Raw genomic sequence first — 25,833 nt, 5'->3', positions numbered from 1 at the left:
TGTAGACATGCCAATTTTGAAATACACTATTTCGAGCGTAGGGTGCTGTGTAGACGCACCCTAAGGTGCCACAGGACCACTCATTTTTAAAGTTCTAGACTAACACAATGACTTTACAGCGATTTTGCAGACGTTCAGTAAATTGCACGCCTGCCTCGTTCCGTGCACAGAAGGGATGCACAAGTGGGCAGAATTAGAGGTGCACACACCATGGTGAATCTGGCACTTCCTGCGTAGCCACCTGAATCACATTTCCCAGTTTGCGTGAGAGACGGAGAGCACAAGGCTGGCAGAACGCAGGGCTTGAGCTGGAGGTCTGAGCCAGTTCTGTGGAGAGAAGATTCTGGTTGCATCAGCTTTCCCCCGCACTCAGCACGTATGAAACCACCCAGACCAGTCACTCCCCCTCACCCCCCCGGGAGTTTTCATGTTCTTGGGTCTGTCCTCCCAGACGCTGCCTGAGCTGGGAGCAGCAAGTTGGACCAAGGGACTGTCGGGGACGATGTTTGTGTGGATTTTTCCAGAGCTAACGGAAGGAGGAAGCAGCAGAAATCTTAGAGGGGAAAAAAAACGCACATTCTTCTCTCAAGATTTCTGGCCAGTTTTGCAGCCCCATGCAGCTGAGTAGAACAAGGATAACATCCCTAGCCACGCTGCTGGAAACCGGCCTGTCACTCATCCCCCCAGGAGGCAGGGCTGCCCAGAGCAAAGTATCAGTGAGTTACAGGCAAGTCCAGCACATGCTTTGCACACAGATGCCCTCGTGACGTCTGATCTGAAGCCCGGCAGATGGAAAGAGTCTGCCAGGGATGGGGTGTGCTCTGGGGTATGTGGCAGCATTTCAAGCCTGGGCGAAACTGGTGTAGGCAGGCGGACAGCTATCTTCACGATGCCGCTAGCAGGAAGCAAGTTGGGAAGCAGCATGGTCCGTTGCAGAGAGCACTGGTGTCAGGATAGTCGGCTCTGCTATTGACCTGCTGGGTGCCCTTGAGCAAGTCACTCCCCTGCGGTGCCTCAGTTTCCCTAATTGTAAAATGCAGTAACGATCCTTCCCTCCTTTGCAGGGTGCTTTGAGATCCCAGGCAGAAAAATTCTATCTAAGAACTTGCCCCTGAAAAGTGCTGTTTAGGACATGGGAGTTGGGCTGCCTGGGTTTTGTTAACGTCTCTGCCAGCCACTGTTACTGTGGGCAAGTCGCATTAGCTCTCTGTGTATCCATCCATCCAGTGGGTGTGATCATGCTGCCCTCAGTCGCTGGGCCATGAAAACACATCACGTTTCTAGAGAGCAGTGGGAGCCTTAATCAGCCACTCGTGGGCGTGGGAACTGGGCTACACTAGAGAGACCTTGCTCCCATCGGCCCCATGTCACATGCCGAGCTGCTTACAGCCGGGGATGGCAGCTTTGGAAGACTAACATGCTGACGTCTCCATCCACTGACCGCCCTGTGCCTAGGGCGCATGTACTGTTCCAAACCTCGGACTGCCCTGAGGACCGTCTCACAGGCCTGTCAGCGAGGTTTCCCTCCACCCCACTGTCCCGTCTCACAGGCTCAGACTGTGTCTTGTACGGCTCAGAGCGGGTACTGCCCATGGCGTTATCGGCATTCCTCCAGCCGGGGAGAGGGTCGGCTTGGAATGCTGGGAGCTACTGGGGCTCAGGGAGCACCCAGCTCCCCGGACCCTTCCCCTCTCCTCTCCTGAGAGCAGCAAACCTCTCGGATTGTAAGGAACCAAATACACAAACAGCCAAGATTCCAGGTCTCACCGTCTCCGCTCGCATTGGGAGAGCTCATCCCCCAGCCTGTCTGTGCGCTCAAACGCACTTCTACTTCCTAGGGTTGCCAACTGGATTCAACAAAAATACCGGACACACTTGACCTTCCATCCTAATCTACGTGACATCTTATTTAGAAAATGCCGGACATTTCTATTGTCTCATTTCTATTGTCTCAGTTTGTTTCCCCAACAGAAAGCTCAAATACTGGACAGTCCGGTTCACAACGGGACACCTGGCAACCCTAACACTTCTGAATCTGCTACTAGCCCTTGCCCGGCTCTTTGGCCTCATTTCACGAGGAGTAACGGTAGTTCGAATTAGGATCTTTAATTCGAACTACCTACTCCGTGCCATGTGTAGCTGCAGGCACGGAGTTCAGACTAAGGGGGATTTAAAAATGGCGGCGCCCGGGAACATGCAAATGAAGCCCGGGATATTTAAATCCTGGGCTTCATTTGCAACTTTGCCTGCCCTCATTACCCTACCTCACTCGAACTAACGAGCTAGTGTAGACGTACCCTGACTATCTCCCTTTGAGTTTCCATCTTTCCACAAGGGCGGGATACGCTAGCCAACAATCTGCCCGCACCCAGGTTTCCCCACGTTGGCAGTTCTCCCATAGCGTTAAAACTCTTTTCTTGTCTGGATCTTCTTTTAGCCACTAGGCTATTAGGAGTAGACCCTGATCTCGTGACTAGTGCAGCAACCTGCATGGGACGTGCAGGGAGGCCCAGAAGGCTGCAGAGAGAAAGGGCCCCACAAGACAGTCAGTCTGGGTATGTCTACACTACCACCCTGGTTCGAACTAGGGTGGTTAATGTAGTCATACGAACTTGCAAATGAAGCCCGGGATTTGAATTTCCTGGGCTTCATTTGCATGTTGCCGGCTGCCGCCATTTTTAAATGTCCGCTAGTTCGGACTCTGTGCCCACGGCTACACGCAGCACGGACTAGATCAGGGGTGTCCAAACTTTTTTCAAAGAGGGCCAGATTTGAAGAAGTGAACATGCGTGAGGGCTGTCCCCGCACTCTCAGCACCAAGGCGGAGGGCCCGCGGGGTCGGAGGCGGGCGGAGAGCGCAGGGCACGCCGGCCTCACGGCGGCCCAGGTGGCAGGGCGAACCCGCAGCCGAGTGGGGGAGCGGGGCTGCGGACGTGCCCTACAGGGCAGGCTCTAGGACCGCGGAGGCCATGGGCAGCGGCGGCGGCGCAGCCGGAAGCGGCGTGCTGGGCGTGCCAGTTCAAAAGAGCGCCGGGGAGCCAGGAGAGGGGGAGGAAGCGGGGGCCGTATTAAACCGGAACACGGGCCGCAATTGGCCCGCGGGCCAGACTTTGGACATGCCTGGACTAGATAGTGCGGACTAGGATTCCTTTTCCGAACTATCGTTACACCTCGTGGAACTAGGGTGGTAGTGTAGACATACCCTCTGTGTGCACGACTGGAATGCCAGCTGCAGCTGCAATGCCTTTGTAACTAAGCCAGTTTCATGTTCTGAGCATGGGGTTTTCACGTTATTACCCAGAACCCTCTGCTTAATACAACTGGCACAGGACAGCTTCTGCCTCAGCGCTTCCCTTTTCAGCATGGCTTTGGGGTTGCAGCTGTACGAGTGGCACAGTCTGGACTGCAGACACGACCTCACACTGGAGTGATTCTGGCATCGTGCCCCTGCATTTTAGGGGGCTGCCTCCTCTTGAGGAAGAAGAAGCTTATGGACACAGTCGTTTCTGCCTGAGAGTTTGCACAACTTAGCGGAGACGTTAAGGCCCATGCTGGTGAATGCTTTGCAGTGGAACCACGCGTGTCGTTCGTTTCAGGAAGGGTGCATGCCGACGTAGTGCTGGCGAAAGGCTTTGGAGCCACAGTCCCTTTAAACAAAACTCTGGTTTGCTACAGGGCAAGCTCCCCTCCTGCTGCCCTGAGCCTTCACTTGTCCCTGGAGTCAGTGCATACATGTGGCGAAGGGAGCAGCGCCTAGAGAAGGAACCCAGGGACAGTACTGAATAGTGCAGCTTGAGCTTGTGGTGTTTCCTCCTCTGGGCTATGCCTACACTAGGAGTTTTCTTTGCAACAAATATGCAAATTAGGGGCTCATTTGCATGAGTCACACTCATTTGCATATTTTCTGCCGATCCGTTTTTGCGCTAGGGTTTTTTGCGCAAAAACAAGCAGCGTGGACATTTTCTTTTTGCGCAAAACCCCCCTTTTCCACAAGATTCATTTGGGACATAAGGATCTTGTGGGAAAAGGGGGTTTTATGCAAAACGAAAACGTCCACGCTGCTTATTTCTGCGCAAAAAAGGATCGGCAGCAAATATGCAAATGAGATCACATTTTTTTGCGGAGAAAACTCCTAGTGTAGACGTAGCCCTGCTGTTTGAACCCAGCCCTTGTTGCTGCTGCCGACAGGGTGGACTGTTTGCATAGCTAGGAGGTGTACAGAGCCCCCGGCTGTATCTGAGGGTGAGGGTTCATGCTGGGAGCTGTGCCTTGCAGTGAGACGCATCCCAGTGACCAGCAGCTTTTAAGTGCCTAGAAGATCCCAAGGGCAATGCTGCAAGTGGCAAAGCCGGAGCGAGGCACCCAGGCGCCCTATGCAAGGAGTGAGAGCCGGTGGAGATGCTGCTCCTAACAGGGGAAAGTCCTACAACAGCTGCTGGGAGAAGGGGGCTTCCCCAGCAAGGCGCCGCGGGCACGGTCAGGTCGGATTCATGCCGGCGCTGCAGAGCACCATCGCTGGTTGCTCACTCAGTCTCAGGTCTCTTTGGGATCCCTCTCATTGAAGCGTTGCCAAATGGTGGGGGTGGTTTAAAAACAGAAGAGCGGCCAGGCTGGGTCAGACCAAAGGTGCATCCAGCCCAGTGTCCTGTCTGCCGACACTGGCCAATGCCAGGTGCCCCCGAGGGAGAGAACACAACAGGGGATCCCTCCCCGTCACCCACCTCCAGACAAACAGGCTAACACAGAGGGTTATGGCAGTTCAGTAGCTGCCGCCCCACATCAGCGGCTTGTAGCAGAAAACAGCGGCAGCCTCCGCGCCGGCAAACCCCCGTCCGCATGCGAGAGAGTCTTCAAGCCCGTTAGATAAAAATGCCCCAGAGAGCTTCTGCCTTCTTCACAAACCGGGCAGTTTTCAGACCAAGTCCCGGGCTCCGGGCTCTGACCACAAAGAGAAGCTGGTTGCAGCCTTAAATGTGGAGAAACTGCAGCCTCCACATGCCGATTCTCTGCTCAGACCCAGCTGGATTTTTCCCCTTCTGGATGTTACTGCACAGGAGCCGATTCATCATGCCTTGGACACCCCTGCGCTCTGTTGGCAGGGGAGCGCAAAGGAATGCAGAATCAGGGCCCGGCCAGCTTGCCTGCGTCGTGGCTGAATGTGCAAACTCCGGTTTCCTGCTGGACGCTTCTGGCCAAGCAGAGGCGCACAAGGGGGAGCTGGCAACGGAGCGACGGCTGATGGATTTCTGAACGTGCTTGATACGTCGCGTCGTCGTTCACCTATTTTTTTGGCCACTTCCCTGAGCTGGAATTCCTCTTTGCCAGAGCCGGAGCTCGAGTCATGCTCCCGTTTCCAGAAGTTACGGAGCCTGGGCTGCGAGAAGGTCAGCGCTGATGAAGTTTTCCAGCCTGCCCCTTTGCAGTGGGCACAGTTGCTAACAGGACTCAGAGCAAGAAAACTAGCCCAGGATCTTTGCCCCGTGGGGCTGTTCCAGCCCATGCAGCGCTCTTGTTGCTCTCATGCATTAAGCATGTTTGCGCTTGGGGTGACCTTCCCAGGATGGCCCCGGTGCTGCAGGAGGTTTGGGCAATGACTGCGCCGCAAGCGAGCTGGGGAACGCACAGTCTAGAGCCCATCTCGGAGCTGTCAGGGGACTGTTCTTTGGGCTGAAGTGGAAGAACAGAGACAACAGGGGGTCATGAAAGAGGCCCTGAGCCGTTGCCCGGAGGCTGGGTGGTGATGTTTCACCTCTGGGTGGAGGGTGCCGCTGGCATTCAAGCACTGCTCAACCCTTCCAACCCTCGCGGGGCATCTTTGAATCCAGGTGGGATGTTTTCCAAAAAGCTCTTCTCTCGTTAAAAGTGGAATTATTTCGGGGCTTTCTCCGGCCTGTGCATGGGCTCACCGGGGGCTCCTCTGGCCTTAGCAGCTCGGCACATTCTCCTAGAGGAGTGTTTCTCAAGCCGCGGTACAGGCACCCACGGGGGTACTCGAGAGATGTCTGGGGGCACGTCAACACAACTGAAATGTGGAGAAAACTGAAGTTTTGTTGTAAGTTTTACAGCGCTTTATTATTTTTGTACTTTTTACACCCAAAAATTTCATCGCCTGCCCGGCTTCAATTCCGTTGTTTAAACAAATGTGTTGCAATGGTGGAAAAGAAGGTTGTGTGTTTGAAAACTGTATGTACTGAGGGGAATTATAATTATACTTTTTTTTTTGGAAAAAGGGGTACTTAAAAAAAAAAAAAAGGTTGAGAAACACTGTCCTAGATGGCTTTCTGCGAGCTGTCCTCACTGAACAGTTGGAGGATTTGGTTTGCCAGGACACCCCTGCTCCCGGACCAGGGCCCCATTGCGTTTGGCGCTGTACAGACACAAAGCAAAGAACTTCTGGTGTCAATAAATTCCCACTGGCTCCATGTCCTTGTGCAAGGGCTGTCAGCTGGAGTTCTACTGCGTGATTTGTTCCTTGGCTTTTTTCACATTCCCAAGAAGACTTGGCTGTTACCCACTCGCCCCCCTCTCCTCTCAGCAGTGTCCAGTGCTTACACGATTTGGTCCTTGGCTTGTGTGTGATCTCATGAGTTGAAGCCAATAAAACCAGGCCTCAGGGTGGGGCAGATGGGAAAGTTCTCCAATGTTGCACTGGCTTCAGCCTGGGACGTGACCCTATCTCCTGGAGAGTCTCTTCAGGGTTGGATTGCAGACGGATTATGACACGGCTACCCCAGCTGAGCCTTTTCTGTCCTGCCCTTCACCCAGCAGAGTTGGGATGCTCATCAGCTGAGCCAGGCGGGGAAGGATGGGGGTTGAGTGAGGAGGGGTGAAGCATTATCCTACCACTCGTGAAGACATGGGTGTAGGTCCTACCTCTGCCACAGACTTCTTATGAGACCTTGGGCAAGACGTTTATTCTCTGAGCCTCAGTTCCCCATTTTCACCCAGCTGTAAAAGGAGGAGGATATTTTGCTGTCTCACCGGAGCACATGAAGTTGATAGTCATAGAAGGGGGCTGAAAGTGGGTTTTCCCATAAAGCTGCAAAGGTCTTGTCCAGGGCTCTCCTTTGATGTTAGCATTCACTCTGCCATGAATTGAATTTCCCGGGCAGGGTCTGTGTGGCGGGTATCTCTGCAAGCACCCAGAATCCTTCCTTATGGCAGAGGAGAGGCAACCAGGCAGCGCTGCTGGCATATTCCTTCCGAAGCGCCACGCGCAGCTGAGACGCTTGTGAGCCCGGCCCAGCGCTCCCGAGACGCAGCTCCTGGCCCTGCTTTGTGTTTCAAGCCGTAGCATTAAACCCAGCGGAGGGAAGGCTTGTGCTGAGTCACCGGCTGCAGCATGCTACTGGAAAACAGGAGCACCTGTCTCAGCGCTCTCTTCGCACCAACCTGACTTCATTTCTGGCCCCCCACTGGAGCGGAGCGAGCCAAGATCAACACCCACCAGCAGGCAGCGACTGCGCTGAGGTCACCCTTTTGAAAGGGAAGGGGAAAAAGTGAGGCTGTCTGACGGGCGGCTGGAGATTACCCTGCCCAGGCGCAGTGCGGTGCTGGAGGGGAGGGGGCCAGGCAGGCTGGTCCATCAGCCAGAAATGTGTGTCCTCCATGGGGATGACGCGGGAGGGGAGTCACAGATATTACCAGGCATTGTGGCATCCTGGATGAGGGGCTAGGAGAGCAGGCTGACGCTCCGGGCCACTGAGCACTCAAGTCACAGGAAGCAGAATGCTAACAATCACTGCCTCTTGTGGGAAGCAGCGCAGTCTAATGGTTAGAACAGTGGTCTCCAACCTTTTTACACCCAAGATCACTTTTTAAGTCTCAGAACAGGCGAAGATCTACCGCCCCGCCCCTTCCTTGAAGCCCCGCCCTCTCTATTCTCCTGTCCATCACTTGCTATCCCCAGCCCTTATACACTCTGTTAAACAATTTATTTTTAAATTATGCAATATATAACATTAAAATCACATGTTTATAGTTATGAAATAAAGGGTCTGTTTTTAATTCATGCTATTTAAATGTCAAATGAAGCATTTACAATTATACATTTTGTTCTCTGCTTATTTTGTAAATCTAAAATCAAGTATTGATAATTCTATATTTTTTCTTCCAATAACAAAGTCTCAGTGTGACACCTGTGACTGAACAGTATCTGCCAGTGTCTTGAAGTCTGGGTTGTAGTCTGAGATTGCTAGTCGTATACAGTCCATCAGATGGGCATCTGTGATCCTGCACTCAGCCTGGGAAGCTTGCTCCAGCACAGCCGGAGCTAGACGCAGCCTCCCTGGGCTGAGCACAGGGCAGCCGGGCTGGAGGGAAGAGAAGTGGCTGCCCAGCCAGCTGGCCATGGCGCTCAGCCAGGGTGCACCAAGCTCCATGTGGGCAGGTGCAGAGGAGAAGCCGCCGATCAGCTGGAGCGCGGGACAGCCTCTTTCAGCTGAAAGCCACAGTCAGCTGGCTGGGGTGTTTCAGCCCTCTCGACCTCCCAGCTCCCACCATTCCTCGCAGCTACTCACCTGTGTTGTTGCTCGGTGAGTAGCTGCTCCTCAAATGAGGAAATCTAATGTAAATGTTCTGCGCAGGTGCACAGTTCAGAGAGGGCTCAAGAGCTACCCTTAGAGCCCCTGAGATCTACTGGTAGATCGCGATCTACTGGTTGGTGACCACGGGGTTAGAAACAGGGATGTTCTGGATTCCCTTGTGAGTTCTGCCACTACCCTCAGCCAAGATACTCCCCCAAATCTGTTCCTTGTTTTACCCAGCAGCAGGGCAGGGACAGTCAGCCCATGAGGTTTGAGAGGAAAGTGTTTCCCAATCAATGTTTATAAAGGGCTTTGAGATCCTTGAATGGAAGGGGCACCGGGTTACTATACACCATGTTACCAAATCTGTAGGCATTATATATCTGCACAGAACAACTATGCGATACAACAGACAGGCCAGAAAGCTGTGTTCCATAGAGTATACAACCAGCGCCGTAACTAGGTATTTTTGCGCCGGAGGCAAGATATTACTGATGTTCTCTCTCTCCTTAGGTGAGCACACGCCGTGCTCTTTACTTGGGCAGGTTATTATTTTTACTCATTGCGTCTTTGCGCCCCTGATTATGATGCACCCGGGGCGAGCGCCCCGCCCTTGTTACGGCCCAGTGTATAACAGGTGGAATATAAATACTGTGGCAGATTCACCCAGTGACTTTGGGCCTCCCTGTCCCATGGAAAAGACAGTTATCCTGTCTCCGTAACTGGTGTTCTTCGAGACGTGCTGCTTGTATCCATTCCGCAGGGGGGCGGTGCTCATAATCTGTAGGGGACGTGCTCCAGCGCCCCCTGGAGTGGCACACACATAAAGGGCATCACTGGGCCGCTCTCTTCCCAGTTCCTTCTTGCCAGAAAACTCCAGCAGAGGGGAGGAGGCTGGGAAGTTGAATGGACACGAGCAACACATCTCGAAGAACACCAGTTATGGAAACCGGTAACCCACTGCCTTTTCTTCTTCCAGCAATCGCTCATGTCCACTCAACTTCGGAGACCCCAAGCAATACCTGCAGAGGTGGAGAGAAGTTTAAGGACATGCAGAATTCAGTCCGGCTCTGTCGAACACCACATCCTCTCTGGCCCGCTGCATAATGGGATGTGAACGTGTGTACCGAAGACTGGCTTTGCAGAGGTCTGCGATCAGGACATTGGCTAAGAAAGCAGCCAAGGAGGTTCAGGCCCTGGTGGAAAGCGCCCTCACAGTTGAACGCCTGCCAGTGATGCAGGAGGCGTGATGCAGGAGGTGATCCGTTTGGAAATCCTTTGCGAGGACACTGGAAGACCCTTCACGCGCTCGGCGTAAGCCACAGAGAGCTGGAAGGACGTACAGACGGGTCTAGTGTGGTCCAGGAAGAAAGTGAGTGCCCTCCTGATGTCCAAAGCCTGGAGGCACCTCTTCTTACCGGTCTGAGACAGTTTTGGATAGAAAACAGGAAGAAAAATATCCCGACCCATGTGGAAGGTGGATACACAACCTGGGGAAGAAAGGCCGGACGAAGCCTAAGCTGCCCCTGTTCTAGCCGAAGATCGTGTAAGGGGGTTCTGAGATCGTGTAAGGGGGTTCTGAGATCGTGTAAGGGGGCTCTGACGTTAGGGCACAGGGTTCAGACACCCTTTTGGTTGATGTCTTTCCCACTTTGATGTTTATGTGGAGGTTTGTCTCACTGAGACTCCATTCTCCCTGCAGCCATAATGTGCTGAGATGGGCTCTCCATCCCGGACCTTTTAGTCCACGACAGATGGCAGAACAAGGAGCAATGGTCTCAGGTTGCAATGTGGGAGGTCTAGGATATGAGGAAAAACTATTTCCCTAGGCGGGTGGAGAAGCACTGGGATGGGTTCCCTAGAGAGGTGGTGGAATCTCCATCCCTAGAGGTTTTTAAATCCCAGCTTGACAAAACCCTGGCTGGGATGATTTAGTTGGGGCTGGTTCTGCTTTGGGTAAGGAGTTGGACTTGACCTCCTGAAGTCTCTTCCAACCCTACAATTCTATGATCTGAAGCATCCAAACCCAACTCCAGGGAGTGCCGCAGCTGCCGGAATGGTATGCTTGCCATGATGTTGTCCGACACGGTCCACCACATTAGCGACTGGAGGACATGGGTGGATGGGCACCACCTTGTCCAGCGGATGCCTGGCCGGCGAGTAGACCGAAACTAACCACATCTGCAGAGGCCGCGTCCTGAGTCTGGCAAGGAGCACCACATAGGTGCATGCTGCCATATGACCCGCTAAGCATAGACAAACCCTGGCCATGGTCAACGGTGCAGCAGAAACTTGATGTACAAGTGTTGCGAGAGACTGCAACCTGTCTGGAGGAAGCAAAGCTCGAGCTACAACTGTATCCAGCACCTACTGATGAACTCAATACTTTGAGCTGGAACTAATGTTGACCTTTTCTCGTTCACCAGGAGGCCCAGATGCTGGCATGCATCCCACAGAAGAGCAACATCCCGTTGGACTTTAGCCTCAGAGGATCTCCTGACGAGCCAATCAGCGAGGTAGAGATAGACCTGGATCCCCGTGCGTCTCGGGTAAACCACCACCACCGACATGCACTTGGTAAAAACCTTTGGGACCATGACAAGCTCAAAGGAGAGAACCTGATATTCACCTCTTGTGAAACGAAAGAAACGCCTGTGTCCCTCCAAGGTCGTGATGTGGAAATACGTGTGCTTGAGGTCGAGGGTGGCGTACCAATCCCCTGGATCCAGGTCAGGATGATGGAAGCCAGAGAGACCATGCGAAACTTGAGCCTCAGCAGGTAGCGGTTCAAATCTCGCCGATCCAGGATGGAGTGCAGGGATTCAAAAATACCAGGAGGAGAAGCCCCAGTTTCTGTACTCAGGGTGGTGGGGGCACTTCCTGTACCACTCCTGTGCGGAGCAGCTCCCCTACCTCCTGCACAAGAAGGATCTCCTGAGAAGGATCTCTGAAGAGGGATGGGGACGGGAGGGAGGGCAGAGGAAAGATGGAGGGTGTGGCTGGGTTGTACTCGGGTCCTTAGTGACATCCCTGGAAGCCTGGAGGAAGGGACGAAGACGGGATGAAAACAAAACGGGGAGGACCTGGTGATCCGAGAGGCATGTTCCCCTTGGGCATGACCTCAAAAAAGTCCCTTGTTAGAGGGCTTGGGGCAGCTAGAGGAAGGCTACCTTGCCCCCTTGTGAAGGGTTACATTTCCCCAGGCTGGGGTCCTGTCTACTATAGGAACCCCTGGGTTAAGGAGGCAGGGGCTTCTATTTTGTCCTCTCCATCCCAGGGACAGAAAACCCCAGAGTTTCGGGGTGTCCTTTAGCGCATGCAGTTTTGTGTCTGTGTTTTCAGCAAACGGGCCACCCCTTCAACTGGGAAGACCTGGATGGAATTCGGGCCTCCACGGACAAGTCTGACAGGTGCAGCCACACCGACTAGCACGGACACTGCCGACGCCACGGGCTGACCTGCAGAGTCCACAGCGTCCGAAGCTGCTTGCGGCGTTGCCCTGACCCCCCTTCGTCCGCAAGCACCCGGAACTCCTTTCTGGGGGTCCCTGGCAGCGAGGGCTCGGACAGACACCACGCGCCACGTGCTGGAGTCGTATCGGGCAAGCAGGGCCTGGGGGTCAGCCACCCGTGGTCGAAGGCCTGCGGAGGAATGACGTTTACCTCCAAAAAGGTTGAGACATCTTGACTCTTTCTTCCTGGGGAGGGAGGAGCAGATTGACCCTCCCGCTGCCTCCGCCGCAAGCAAATCCGGGACAGGGTTGGTACCCCGATACTTGTGGTCCTCGGCTGGGATGAGGTATTCGAGTTCTGCCCTGTTTGAGATGGGGGGATGGAGGAGCGAGTCTGTCACAGCCTTAGTGATCTTGGCAGCCCCATCATGTTGGGCCAAGAACCCCAAAGCGGGTGTCTATGGACTCCTCCACCTCCACTGCCTGGAGGACCAAGTTCACAGCCACCTGCTTCAAAAAGTCTTGGTGCTTTATTGGCATCCCGTGGGACCACTGGAGGAGGTGCCCCTGGGGCCTCATCGGGTGATTAGGGTGAAGAGGCCTGGGCAGATTGTTCCTCTTCATGCTGTGGGGGCTGATCCTTCCTCTTCCTTCACCGGGGGGGACCCTACCGCTGTGGGGGGCAGGGCTTGAGCCGTTCTCCCCTATCCCCCTCGAGAATCCACCCCACCTCCCTGCCTCCAGGGCATCCCTTCTCGTGTGTTAGCGGTTTGGTCACTCCTGGGAGGGGCAGGACTAGAGCTCTCAACCCTGTGCTCCCCAGGTGAATGCCCTGAGCCACTGGAGAACCCGCCCCACCTTCAGGGCATCCCTTAACCCGTGGGGGCAGTCCGGTGGCTCCCAAGGCGGTGCTGGGGAGTGGCTAGCAGGTGGCCCCGACTGGAGCCACAGACTCTCCGGCCACTGAGTGCATAACTTGTGGCTGCACAGGAAAACCCCATGGAGCCCAGGGGCACCATTAAGGCCACGGCGTAGGCCGTGAGGCCGTCTGCAGTGCCCAACTGGCTGGCACAAAGCACGGTGACGGTGATTCGCCCGGTGGGAGGGATGACGATTCTGAAGGGGGATCCTTCTGGCCCTGGGTTGGAAGGACCTGCAGATACGGCCCTTGCTGATGTGGGCCTCGTCCAGACGACGCTGCCAGTTGCTGGGAGTTCGCAGCAGTTTAAACCCAGGGGACTGAGGCATGCCCGGTCCGTGGGCCGAGTCCCAGGCAGGGGACTACCTACCGGGTTCTAACCACAGCTGAGTACTCGAAACTATTTACAGTGGACGAGGAGGGAATGAACAGGAGCAGCACTGCAGCTACGGCTGGAGCAGCCGTTTCCAGCACTGTCACTGGCAGCAAGAAGGAACTGGGGTGGGAGGGGCCAGTGGTGCCCTATATAGCACGGTATGTGCGCGCCGCTCCAGGGGGCGCTGGAGCAGTCCCCTACGGGTCCTGCAGAGGGAAAATCTTCCAGCACCGATGCATGTGGCAAGCACACACACATGCATTGAATGAACAGGAGCAAACACTTGAGGAACTCATTGCTACAGGATATCAGGTGAGTGAAGGACTCAAGGATGAGCCGTTGACATAGAGAATTAGAGTATCTGAGATAATAATACTTGGTAGGGTTCCCACCTGCCTGTTTTATGGCGTGAGCTGCTCTCTAAATACTGGTGGCCAGGAGGCAAGTTTTCCTGGAGACATGTTCTCTCTCAACTGCCTGCAATGGGGTTTCTTCCCCCATTCCCCAGATCGGCTGACACTGGCTGGTGTGAACAGGATTGGACTCGCTGGAGCCGTGGTCTGAGCTGCATGGCAGTTCCCAGGGCACCTTTTAACATGGAGTGAGGAGAATGCCCCCTCATAAGGCCAGAAGCCGGTTCTCCTTATTCCAGGCCTAGGAGACCTTCCCATGCTTTGCTCTTCTCTCAGGCTTTTCTGGGGCTGCCGCGGCTCCAGCTGGCAGCAGAGAAAACTGAGACCTGTCTGGAACATCCTGGGGTGGCCCCCTCCCCTTTCTTAAATGCAATGGCCGTAAGCTTTAGGCATAGGCTGTGCCTGCCTCCTAGCTGCTAGTTTCTCGGAGCTCCTACCACGTTGTCTCTGCTCTCTCTTTCCTGAGCCGTCCTGCTGGCTTCCCTGTGCCACCCGGGGGGCTCGCACATGGAGGGTTAGCACGAGGCCAAGTCAGCGCTTAGGAAGGGAGCTTGCCCTCGGGGCGTTTGGGCAGGCCCAGGGAGGGACCTCAGCTCAGACCACGTGGGCTGGAGAACGGATCCTCCCCCGCTGCTGTTCGTACGGCTGGAAAATCTGGCGCTGGCTCGGGCAAGACACACGGACGTGGCCGTCCCTCCTCGGGATGGGAACGGTGGAGATGGCTCCCAGCAAGGCAGTCACTGACCTGGCGCCAGAGTTCCACTCCACGGGCTTGTTTACTCCAACCCTGCTACAGACGTGGAGCTTGGAAGAGAAGCTCCCAGCCACAGCGAGCCAAGGCTGCCCTGAAAGGGGAGCCCAGGAACGAGGCGTCAATGGGTTTCCTGGAGGCCGGGGAGGTCAGCAGCAGGCGCCCGGCCTTGGGGAAGCACATGGACAGCAGCACGGCAGATCTAAGGGGTCTGGAGCTACTGAACGGCGACGGATTCACAGCCTTGGACCCCGCGGTCCGTGCTGCCCAGCGTGCAGGCGGCAGAGAGCGTCCCACGCTGCCCCGCTTGGTCCCTACCCAGGGGCGCGTCTCTGAATCCACCTGACTCTGCCATGGCTCTCCACAGGGTCCCTTCAGCCCAGCTTGCTCAGCGTGTGTCATCCAACAGGGCTGGGGACCTCCGCTTCACTGTGAATAAAAACACCCCCCATAAGGGAATGGACTTGCCCCTTTCCCCCAAAGCAACGGCAGGCCAGAGAGCAGGGCCGTGCGGCCGCACGTGTCCATGGCAGCTGCGCGGGATGGAGCTCCGAGCATGGTCCATCTCCTGCCCAGGTGTGGTTAGCAACCAGAGAAAGCAGCGCGGCCCCTCTGCTACAGTCGGGCCCAAACCTCACCGGGAAGAAGTGACGAGAACGGGAAGACTCCAGAGGACGCCGGGTCGCTGAGGTGCTGGGAGCTGGAAACCTCGCGAGAGTCAGGCTGAGGCTGCTGCCTGGAGGGAGGTGTTCACAGCCCCCACCTTGCCCATAGCTTTTTCCAGCCACAAGGGGCATTGGTCCAGGGGCAGGCGGGGACTTCCAGCTCCTCCAGGGCACTCAGCCAGGATGCAGACTCCCCTGGAGCTCTCCTGTTCGGCTCCCCCAGTCACCGCTGCTCCTGACCATTGCCTCAGGTCTCGGCCCCGGGGCAGGCTGACGGAACGGAGCACGATTCCACGCGGAGGCAGCCGGGCAGCGCTCAGCACCTGCTTCTGCGCACGGCTCCACCAGTCACGGCTCCAGGGGCACCGGGGCAGAAGAGAAGAAAAACAACTTTTCCGAGGCCCCTCAGAGCTCTCCACGCTGCACTTGGACTTACCAAGACACTGCCCCGTCCCCGCTCTCAGCTGCTTCGCCGGTCGCAGGGCTTGTGCATAGCGCTGGCCTGGGAGGGGACGACTGGCACCGGCACAGCCCCGAGCCGCCATCTCTCCGCCCGGGGCAGCGAGGCACAAAGGGCGAGGTCAGAGCTGCTCCACCGCTCCCTCCTTGGCTGGGGCCAGAGCTTGTGCTGCGGCTGAAGCTCATTGCCCCCTCTGGCACAGCCACTGGCCGCAGAGACCTCCCCTCCGCTCTGGGAGGCTGTGGTCTGGCCTGCACCCGGCACCCTCCCATCCGCCACACCTCCAAGAGAACACCTGGCTGGATCCTGGCTTCTGTCAGCTCCCAGCACCTCTAGTGTCCAGGGAGGACCTAGCACAGCCTGGGGGCAGCAGCTGAATTTTCGCTCTGAGTGGCTTCGCCCAGGCAGGGCTAGATGTTGCAGCCTGGGTCCCAGTGACCGTCTAGGGCAGGGTGGGGGGCATTCCCAGCCGGCCAGCTCTCCAGCAAGCAGGAAGAGGGTTAATGCTGTTGCTTCCTGAGAACTCTGCCTCCAGCTGGGCCTTTGAGCGCCAGGCTCCCTTCCAGCAGCTGGCATTTCCTTCTCCCCGCAGTCAAATCGCAGGTTCCAAGGGCCCCGCCTGCCAGGGGCCATAAGGGTCTCCCCTTTACGTGGGACTGGCCCGTGCGGCCCCCCCAGGGCAGCATGCGGAGTTGGCGTTCTCTCTGCTGTTTTCCGACAGGATATTCATTCTCCTGCAGCCCTTAAATCAGCAGAGTTCACGCCTCAAATCATTGATTAGAAACAGATGGGCTCGCTCAGCGCTGCAGCGAGGAATTCCAGCGCGCTCCAGCCATCCGCCCGGGCCAACGTGGACATGCCGGCTCGTCCAGCCTCCTCAGGAGGAGTGCGGGGGCTGATGGCCAGGGGCTGCCAGAGGGGCGGGACGCTTCCCTCGGCCTGTAAACCGTCGTCTTCCTCCTGGGAGCTCAGCCATAGGGCTTCGGGAGGGCCTGGGAGAGGGGCAGGGAGGAATTCGAACAATAGACAAGAAATGTTCTTAACCGCTTCCTCCAGCCCTTCCCTGCAGGACTCAGGCATTAGTTAAAGGATCCAGCCGAACAGCAGCCAGCCAGGTATCCCCAGAACAGGGTCAGCATGGGCAGCTGCAGCCCGCTTCTCCCTCCTGGCCCTAGCTCCCCTCCACAGAAGCACCGACCTCGGGCCTGGAAGCAGAGCTGCACCAGACCCCATCCAGAACGACACCAGTCGTGCTAAATAAGCGGTGCCGGGAGAGGCAGCATGGTCCAGTGGGCGGCAGGCGACCCGGTTTTATTCCCAGCTCTGCCCCTGGCCTACTTGGTGACCCTGGGCAAGCAGCACGTTTCTTGGTGCATTCGAACTAGCTAGGCGTATGTAGAGAGAAAATTAACAAAAAACGTTTCCTGCGGGATGACGAGTGATGTCAGGCAGCACTCTACATCCCCAGCCCCTCCCTCTGCCCCCAGCCAAGTGGCCTCTCCCCCTTGCCCCTACCCCATGTTCGGCCCAGCCCAATCCCCCAGCAGCCAGGGGGAGAGAGCTGGGCCTGCTGTGGCGAGGCCCCCACCCCGGGTAGTTGCGCAGGGGGTGGAAGGGCCAAGTCCGGTAGGGCTTGGCCGTAGCCCCTCCCAGAGGCCAGGGGAGAGCCTTTCCTGAAAGAGCTTTGGCCCAACACCCCCCACTCCAGGAGGCCGAATGCGAAGAGCTGGGGCTGGGACGGGCAAGAGGCTGGGTCCAAGAGCCAGGGTGGCCTTGGGGCTGGGCCCTCCCCAGCGACCAGGGACAAGGCGGAAAAGCAGGGGCCAGGGCACCCTCAGACCTCCCCCAGCGGCAGAGGGGAGGGGCAGAACCTCGGCCTGGCCCCTCCCAGTGGCCAGGGGAAGAGCTGGGCTCTGCACGGCCCCAGCTCGGCCACTGCTCTTTGCCCTCCCCTCCACCCAGCTGCCAGGAGGGGCCAGGTGCGGGGCACAAGAGCTGGGGCGGCCTCAGGGCCTGGCCTCCCCTCCCCTCTCCCCCGCCAGCGGGAGAGAGCCAGGCTTGTCACAGCAAGGCTTTGGCCTGGCCCAACTCCCTGCTGATTGGTGGGGAGAGCCAAACCCAGTGTGGGTTGGGCTCGGCCCCTCTTGGCGGCTAGGGGGCAAGCTGGGCCCAGTGGGGGCAAAGAGCCAGCACTGGCCGGGGTGGCCTCTGGGCCAGGCCCTCCCTGGTAGCTGGGGAGAGGGGGGGAAGAACTGGCGTGGCCTGGGACACTCACCGACAGTGGGGGAGGAGGCAGGGGTAGAGCCGGGTGGCCTCAGCTCCTCCCTGGCCGAAAGGGGGGCTGGCGAGCGTAGCGAGCAAGGGGTGCAACCCCCTGACAATTTAGTCATTTAATTTGGTCTGTTTTCACTTGCAGCCACTTAAATAAAAATAAAATAAAAGTCAATCCCGAGGTAAATAACTGTTAGCTGAGGAGGGGGAACAACCATTGTGCATCTCTCTCTTTCATTGATAAAGGGGTGGATGTCCCTATAAGATTTCTTGGTGTAAAACTTTTACACAGAGTAAGAGATTTATTTGGGGTTTTGGTCCCATTTGGGGGTGTTTCCTGGGTAGTGAGCCCTTCCAGAACCGAGCTGGTTCAGCGTCTGTGTTGCTGTGCAGGGGAGGCGGTAACCCCCACTCTGTGATTTGGCTGGGGGAGACTAGAGGATCTGGCCCAGTAGGACAGGGTGGTGGGTAGAGATGTTAAACATTGGTTAATTGAAGTCGATTAACCTCATGAATTCTTATCGGTTAGTTGACTATTCTATAGTCCCCGGCCAGACAGACCCTGAGTTCTCTGACCCAGCATGAGCTGGAACTGAGCCGGGCTGCCTGCCTGCTTTGCTCCTTATACACTGTAAATGCAGAGTTGCTGCGGGGGTAGGTCTAGAACCCAGTGCAAGCCAGGACTGAGCTGGGCTGCTGGCCAGCCTAAAAAATTTACTGGCAAGGGATGGAAAGTAGGGAAATGCATGTAATCAGTAGCATTAACCTATAAGCTTTCGCTTATTGGTTAGTCGACTACACTATTACATCCCTAGTGGTGGAGAGTCCCGGAGGGCACGGTGGCATGATCAGCATGCCAGAGGAAAACCCTAAGGGGGCTTTTGTGATTCTCCTGGTCACAGCCTCATCTCGGTCGCTACGTGTGTTCATGTGGCACCCTTGTTCTCAATGAGGTACTTTAGTACCGTGACTAAGAATAAGGCAAAGCAGGGTGCCGGGGTTTTGTTCCTGTTCATGAGCAACACAGGAACAGGTTAGGCTAAAGAGCTTGCAAAATTGAGAACTTTTGGCTACTGCTACCATGGCCTGGATTCACCATCACTGTTTGAATCAGGATTTCACATGATCATTACCAGGACCATCTTTATGCAGATGCAGAAGACACAGCTGCATAGAGCACCTGAAAATCTGGGGCACCACTGGGTCTTAATGTCTACCCATCTGCCTCCTCCTATCCCCGTTTTGCTTCCTCCAGAGAGGATCTAGGTAACTTAAGTGACAAATGCCTAGTCCCCCAAGTTAGGTGACACCCTCTTTGGATCTGATTGAATTAGCCAATAGGAGCTGCTGTTCCATGTGTAAATCACCATTGGAACCCTGCTTTAATTTCCAGCAAAGGGGACAATACAGGCTGGGCGCCCCACGTTCTTGCCTGCACCGCGTTCTCATCCGAAGAAATCAGCTGCTTTTGCTGGGTGAGTGGCACCCAAACATGGATGGTGAGGCAGGACTCCCTGGCAGCTCGTCCAGAGACGTTACAGACTGACTGTAGGTGGCCATGAGGGGAGTGCGAGTTTCAGTCTATTGCACTGGCTTAGCAATGCAACAGCTGCAGTTAGAGGTAGAAAAATGGTTCGGGACATTTTTTCCCCAGTGTTCCAGATCTCAGGGATCAGTGCCGCACAAGCTAGGAATACCAATAAACAGGCAAACCTCACGAGTGCCTCAGGCCAGTACTGTGAACTATGGCTAGCTATTTCCCACTGGTATGAATGGGACCCTGCTGGCATGGAACATAATCCCTGCCCCTATCCCCATAATATATGAACACAGCCCCTACGTGACCAGGGCAGAGAAAAGCCCACACTAAGCACTGACCAAACAGCAAAGCCAAGAAGTCAAGCAATTCAATTTCTTAAAACTTATTTTAATATCCATGTCTCGTCGGTTGGGTAGAGCCAAAACAATCCGGCCTGGTTTAAGTTACAAATTCTTCATACACTTGTTTTCTTTTTAAGTAAATGAACACGGGTGGCAATAAGGGTCTGTTACTTGAAGTGAAACCCATATTAACAACAAAAAGAGTGGCAGCTAAAATTCTACCAGGGTTCTTTACTGGATACGGCAAGTAGCACCAGAAACGGCTAACGCTGCCCCGTTTGGGTGTCACACAGCAGGAATAAATGCATCCGACACAAGACTAATCACACCCACAGAGATAGCACACACTCTATGTTCAAGGAACAACCAGACTGGGATACAAAGAACCCTTTTAGAATTCTCCCCTCTATGTATGGAGGCCAAATAACCAACTTCAGCAGACAGGATGAGATGTCAGATCTGACTTCCCTGATGGAGGCGGAACATGATGTCCAAGTGCTGCTTACTAAATAGCCAGTTTCTAAGAGAACAGCAGGAACGGAAAGGGCTAAGACTGTGCCTGAGGATTTAAAGATGCAGTTTTATTTAAAAACAAGAGCTTCAACACCACCCTAAAGGCAGCTACAGGCAACTGTATCATACTAAAGCTCAAAAGTCATGAAAAAAGGAAAAAAAAAATCAAAGCTGCAGCAGAATTCTGTATTTCCCCAGACTGCCAAGGTAATTTCAACAGACTATTTCGCCTTTCAACCAATTACTCATAGGCTGCTGAATGGGCTAACCCTGCCTTTTGGGAAGGCTGGCTTACAGTATGGTGAAAATGGCATAGTATGGCAGTCCTTGCAGAAGCCAGCTTCTGGAGAACGTAGATAGCCACAGAACTCCTTTTAGGTACCCAACACCAAAAAGAAGAAACACACTCTCATAGCAGGAGAAGGAATCCAAATGGTGCTGGGTAGAGAGACCAATCCCCAACCAACACGGGAAGTTTTGAGCACAAGTAAGATTACACCACACACGTGTTACAACATCCTGAAGTTGTGGTAACACACTGCTCAGTTCCTCCTCCCCCTAGGACGGACCTTTTTATTGGACGCTGCATCTTTAAATATTTCTGGCTCAAAACTCTTGCCACATATGTTAGGAACATTCCAACCTGGCTGCCACATGTTCAAGCACACACTTGTTTTTTGATTTTCAGTCTTCCTTTGGGAGAAATAAGGAGGCAGGGTGAGGACAGCAGGCTCCCCTTTGGGCTGGGGCGGTCTGCTGTGCGAAGTGGCGGTCACCTCAAAGGGATAAGGAAATGGAAAACACTAAGCAGGAAGCCCATTCACTTTTAGAACACACCTCCTCTGGGCTTTAATCCGTCTGAGGCACTGACATCAGTGAGTTAAAATTCGGGAATTTAAGAGAGAAATGGTAAGCGAGGGAGAAAGCGGTTTCCACAGTAAATCACCTAATTGAGGAGAGCTCACAAGTCTTCAACTTCAGGTTTTAATAAGTTTAACAACAAAACGTACAATACTGTGTGAGCCCAGGAGAATCACCTGTAAGAGACTGAACTCCCCTCCCATTTGCTGCTTGTCTTGACTATTCACTAGATACTGTACTCACAGGGTTGGAGAGCACCATGAGGACAGACCAATCTTTATTTTAAAATCCCAGCACCTCCAATAAATTAAAAAGGGGCAACCGTCAAGTGTGCGAGCAGTGAAGCAGCATCTGGAAAACCCAATACGGCTCCAAACCGCATGCCTACCTGATGGCAAGAGATGGACAGAGGTCTCTTCTGCCCCGTGTGTATCTCCCCCCTGCCCCGGAAGGGGAATCATAAGAAAGAGGCCGGGTCAAGGAAGTGGAAAGCTGCACCATCAGTGGATTTCACATTGCCACGTGCCTGCTAATACGGGTTTCACTTTATGATCAGAAAACGGTTTTCTTCCAAAAAAATTGTTACTTTTTCTTTAAAAAACTGAAATTAATTGGGGTAAAACTCTAACTCTAGTGCCATGAACAGGCAGGATCAACTTGTTTCCCCTCCAAAGGGCAAAGAGTCATACCATCCCCAGCTGAACCTTGGTGCTTCTAGCTTTTTCAGGAGATGTTACCTAAACTTTATGAAAAGAAAAGAACAATGTTTAAATATCAACACTGGACGAGCCCAGTCTTTTTTCCAAAGTCCACATTCTTCCTCTGAAGCACACATTACATCACGGATTCCCCAAGTCTGCGTGTTCAGAAGTTCACAGTACATGGAACCATATTTTTTTTCCTCCCTCGCTCAGAGCAGCCATCCTCTGTGGTCATTTACTGAATAAACCTCAAGCTTCTCCTATCCGTGGCTTAGCCTAAGACGCCAAAGGTTTTCTTGATGAGAATTGATGTTGTCATGCTCTATGGATGGAAAAAAGCAAGAGAAAAAAAGCACCTCGTACAGGTTTCTTGAGACCCTTGCGGATTCCTCTTTTCCAAAGCTATTTCTTAAAGTCTGTGTCGGTTTCTCCAGCAGTTTTTGGCCTATTATTCTGTCTCTCAGTTTGAAGAGCTGTTATTGGATGATCCAGAGGTTGATGCAATGGCAGCCCCAGCTGGGCTGCTTGTGGATACAGATTTGCGGATGTGAGGCAGCAAGTAAGGGTCACAGGCCAGCTGCTGGACATCTATCCGGTCCTCCTTCCGGTAGGCGAGGCACCGTCTGATAAATGCCTGTGAATGTCCAAAAGGCAAACAGATGTGAGGAGACTGAAGGTGTTAGGGGAGCTTTCCTTATAATAATTCTTGGCCAGTTGTGCCAGACTAGTAACTCTGGGACCTGACATTCTTTATTAAGTGATCACCAGACAGTGCCAACGTCCTCCTCCCCTCCCCCATTATGTATCATATTTTACCAAATTCATGGCCATGAAAAACATGGTCTCTCCCATGGAATTTCTTGTGTGCCCTTATGCTGTACAGATTTCACAGGGGAGACCAGCGTTTCTCCAACAGGGGGTCCTGACCCAAAAGGGAGCTGCAGGAGGATCACAAGGTTATTTTAGGGGGGTTGCAGTATTGCCACTCTTACTTCTGTGCTGCCTTCCGAGCTGTATGGCCAGACAGTGTCAGCTGTTGGCCTGGTACTCAGCACTGACAGCTGTGTCCAGTTCTGGGCCCCCCACTATAGAAAGGATGTGGACGCATTGGAGAGGGTCCAGTGAAGTGCAACCAAACTGATAAGGGGGCTGGAGCATGTGACCTATGAGGAGAGACTGAGGGATTTGGGTTTATTTAGTCTGCAGAAGAGAAGAGTGAGGGGGGATTTGAGAGCAGCCTTCAACTTCCTGAAGGGAGGTTCCAAAGAAGATGGAGAGAGGCTGTTCACAGCAGTGACAGATGGCAGAACAAGGAGCAATGGTCTCAAGTTCCAGTGGGAGGGGTCTAGGTGGGATATTAGGAAAAACTTTTTCCCTAGGAGGGCAGTGAAGCACTGGGATGGGTTCCCTAGGGAGGGGGTGGAATCTCCATCCCTAGAGGTGTTTAAGTCTCGGCTTGACAAAGCCCTGGCTGGGTTGATTTAGTTGGGTTGGTCCTGCCTTGGTTGGGTCTGGACTTGGTGACTCCTGAGGTCTCTTCCAGCGCTATGGTTCTATGAATGCATGTTAAAGAACGAAAAGCACTGCTCAGTTGTGAAGAGGGAAGCCCAAGACACTCTGCTGGGCATCTCTCCTTGCTATCCGGGATGGAATCCCAGCAAAACCAGTAAATCTGGGGAGCAGAGGCACCAGTGTACACCACCACTTGCCACATTCCGACCCAGGGATGACTGCAGGCATTGGCAGCCGTAACTTCAGTGGGCACTGACTGCTATTGTTAAGTTGCACCAGCGGACCATGGAGGACGTAGACAGCCCATCCTGCACACGTGCTAATAGCTGTCAGGCCTGGAGTCTGCTCTCGCCGGGACAGACACGTCTGGCATTTGAACAAAGGATCTTCTCCCAAAGGTTCAAGCGCTGAGCAAGTTATGCACCAATGAAACTCAGGCATCCCTGGGGTGGGATGTGCAGGGAGCCACTGCACAGCGCAGGGAATAGGCACCAATGACTCTGAGCAAAGCACTCCAAGAAATTGCCCTGAGGGTGTTCAATGTCTACGGGAGAGCCCCAGGATTACACAAACAGCAGCAAGCTCAACCCATTACTGAGAGCTGAGTGGCTGCAGGGAGGCACATGTTTCAGAGCCGAGGCTTCCACGGGGTTCATGGATCAACCACTGTGTTAAGTAATCCACATGGCATTTTTAAAAACCATCCAGACCTTTGCACATATTGGGCAGCGACACACGGAGCTGCTGCAGAAAGATTTTACCTTTGCTTCTGGTGTGACGACTGGCTTTGGAGGGAACTGCACCTCAGTAGCTTTGAGGATTGTGTTCTCCTGCAGAATGTCTTGTTGTGACTGGTTGTGGCCAAATGGCTACAAAACAAAAGGGACAATTGTTAAAGTTGGCAACATGTCTTCTGAAGCCAACAGAATGCCCTGAGAGTCTATGGGAGAGACAGCCGCTGCTGTTTGGTGGTGGGAAGTTAGCAGCTTCTCTAGAAGTTGGATGAGGAATGCTGGGATTGTACTGTGGGTCCCGTGGCTGTTTGGCTTGGCAGACGGCTCAGTTGTTGTTTTCAGTTTAAAGGGGGTGAGCTGTGACTGTCTCCAGGATGTGCGCCCTGTTCAGAAAAGGGAGGGAACTCCACATGCGCACAGAGCTGCAGCTTCAGCCTTGGTGTCAGAAGGCCATCTCCCAACAAAAGTGCCAGGAGTTCCTCTTGCTTTGCCAGCGCTGAGCTGGGGCCAGTGCGTCTGCGACTTAAGGTACTGGCTCCCAAGCTTTCAGGCTACTGTGCTCTTGCAGGAATCTGACTGGGCTTGTGTACCCCAACATTTCACCTCACAAAATCTACTTGCTTACAAAATCAGACACAAAACCACAAATGTGTCATAGCATGCTGGTTCTAAAAAACGGCTCACTCATTTTTACCATACACTTACAATAAATCCAAGTATAGATATTGTACTTACATTTCAGTGTATAGAATGTAGCAGTGTAAGCAAGTCACTGTATGAAGTTTTAGTTTGTACCTTCACTAGTGCGTTTACATAGCCTGCTGCAAACCCAAGCAAATGGCTAGAGGAGCTGATGTACCCCTGCAAGACCTTTGTGTACCCCACAGAAGTACACATACCCCTGCAAAAGCAGCACGCTCAGTAGACTGACAGGTGTGGTGGGCTGACAGGAAGAGTTCTCATTGCTTAGGTAAGTCTCCTTTCCCAGGTCACCTTAGAACATGCAGGTTCTCAGAACTATCCTTTCCTACCCGGTCTGCAACTCTTCTCACCAAAGTACTGGGAGTTTAAGATGACAAGGTTGTCTGCCCTGCGTTTCCCTGCTGCTACAGCTGTTAGGCAGGCAGCCTCCACAAAGCATAATATGCAGAAATACACAGTGAGTGACTCACTGCACATTGACAAAAGCCGAAGGTTTGATCTCAGACACCGGGTGTCATGCTTGTCAGATACATGCAGGCGACAGAAAAGGGCGTCCTGCAGGAGGCAAGTTCGCTTCCTTCCTTACCTTTCTGCCATAAAGACATTGGTAGAAGATGACACCCACTGACCAGACGTCAACTTTATTTGAAATCTTTGGAGGTTCTTTTCCAACCACAAAACACTCGGGTGGCAAATACCTGATTGGAAGAAAGAGAGAAGGGTCACCAATAGCATACCCCGATTTGTTCAGTCCCTGTTTCATCAGAGAAGAGCAAGATGGCCGAGTTCTTAGGGCACTAGCGTGGGTCTCAGGAGACTTCCTGGTTCCAGTTAACTGGCTGGAACTGGAGCAGCTCCCCACCCGCTGCAGGCAGGGAGCTGCTCTAGCCCCTCAGAGCCCATGGCAGGCAGGGGCTACTCTGAACGGCCGAAGCACCTCGGTCTGTGAAAGCATGCTCTAGCCCCCCTTTAATCAGTTAAACAATTACATGGGATTTTATATCCCTAGAGCCTGCAACAGTGCAGGACAGTGCGGAGCAACCTGCAGCTTCACCCCTATTCCCAAGCGGTACCAGTAAGTGCCCACATCCCCTGCAC

At 54.0% G+C, this 25,833-nt stretch overlaps 1 protein-coding gene and 1 long non-coding RNA gene across 6 annotated transcripts in view; one reads left to right on the top strand and one right to left on the bottom strand.

Moving 5' to 3' along the window:
* The first annotated feature begins 5,435 nt into the window (after positions 1 to 5,435).
* Positions 5,436 to 25,833, top strand: part of LOC142820987 (uncharacterized) — a 41,031-nt gene continuing 20,633 nt past the window's right edge. The window contains exon 1 of the long non-coding RNA XR_012898028.1: positions 5,436 to 6,052. This is a non-coding gene — a long non-coding RNA (uncharacterized LOC142820987). The remainder of the gene's footprint in view (positions 6,053 to 25,833) is intronic.
* TLK2 (tousled like kinase 2) overlaps positions 19,738 to 25,833 on the bottom strand; it is a 66,320-nt gene continuing 60,224 nt past the window's right edge. For all 5 annotated transcript variants that reach the window (XM_075911372.1, XM_075911371.1, XM_075911374.1 and 2 more), the window contains 3 exons: positions 25,322 to 25,433; positions 24,061 to 24,168; positions 19,738 to 22,421 (listed from right to left, as the gene is read on the bottom strand). In XM_075911372.1, the coding sequence (XP_075767487.1) occupies positions 22,248 to 22,421; positions 24,061 to 24,168; positions 25,322 to 25,433 (394 nt within the window). In that variant the 3' untranslated portion in view covers positions 19,738 to 22,247. The remainder of the gene's footprint in view (positions 22,422 to 24,060; positions 24,169 to 25,321; positions 25,434 to 25,833) is intronic.

Source organism: Pelodiscus sinensis, chromosome 29, assembly GCF_049634645.1.
Source record: "Pelodiscus sinensis isolate JC-2024 chromosome 29, ASM4963464v1, whole genome shotgun sequence".
Taxonomy (NCBI): Eukaryota; Metazoa; Chordata; order Testudines; family Trionychidae; genus Pelodiscus; species Pelodiscus sinensis.
This window is presented reverse-complemented; position numbering and strand designations above follow the sequence as displayed.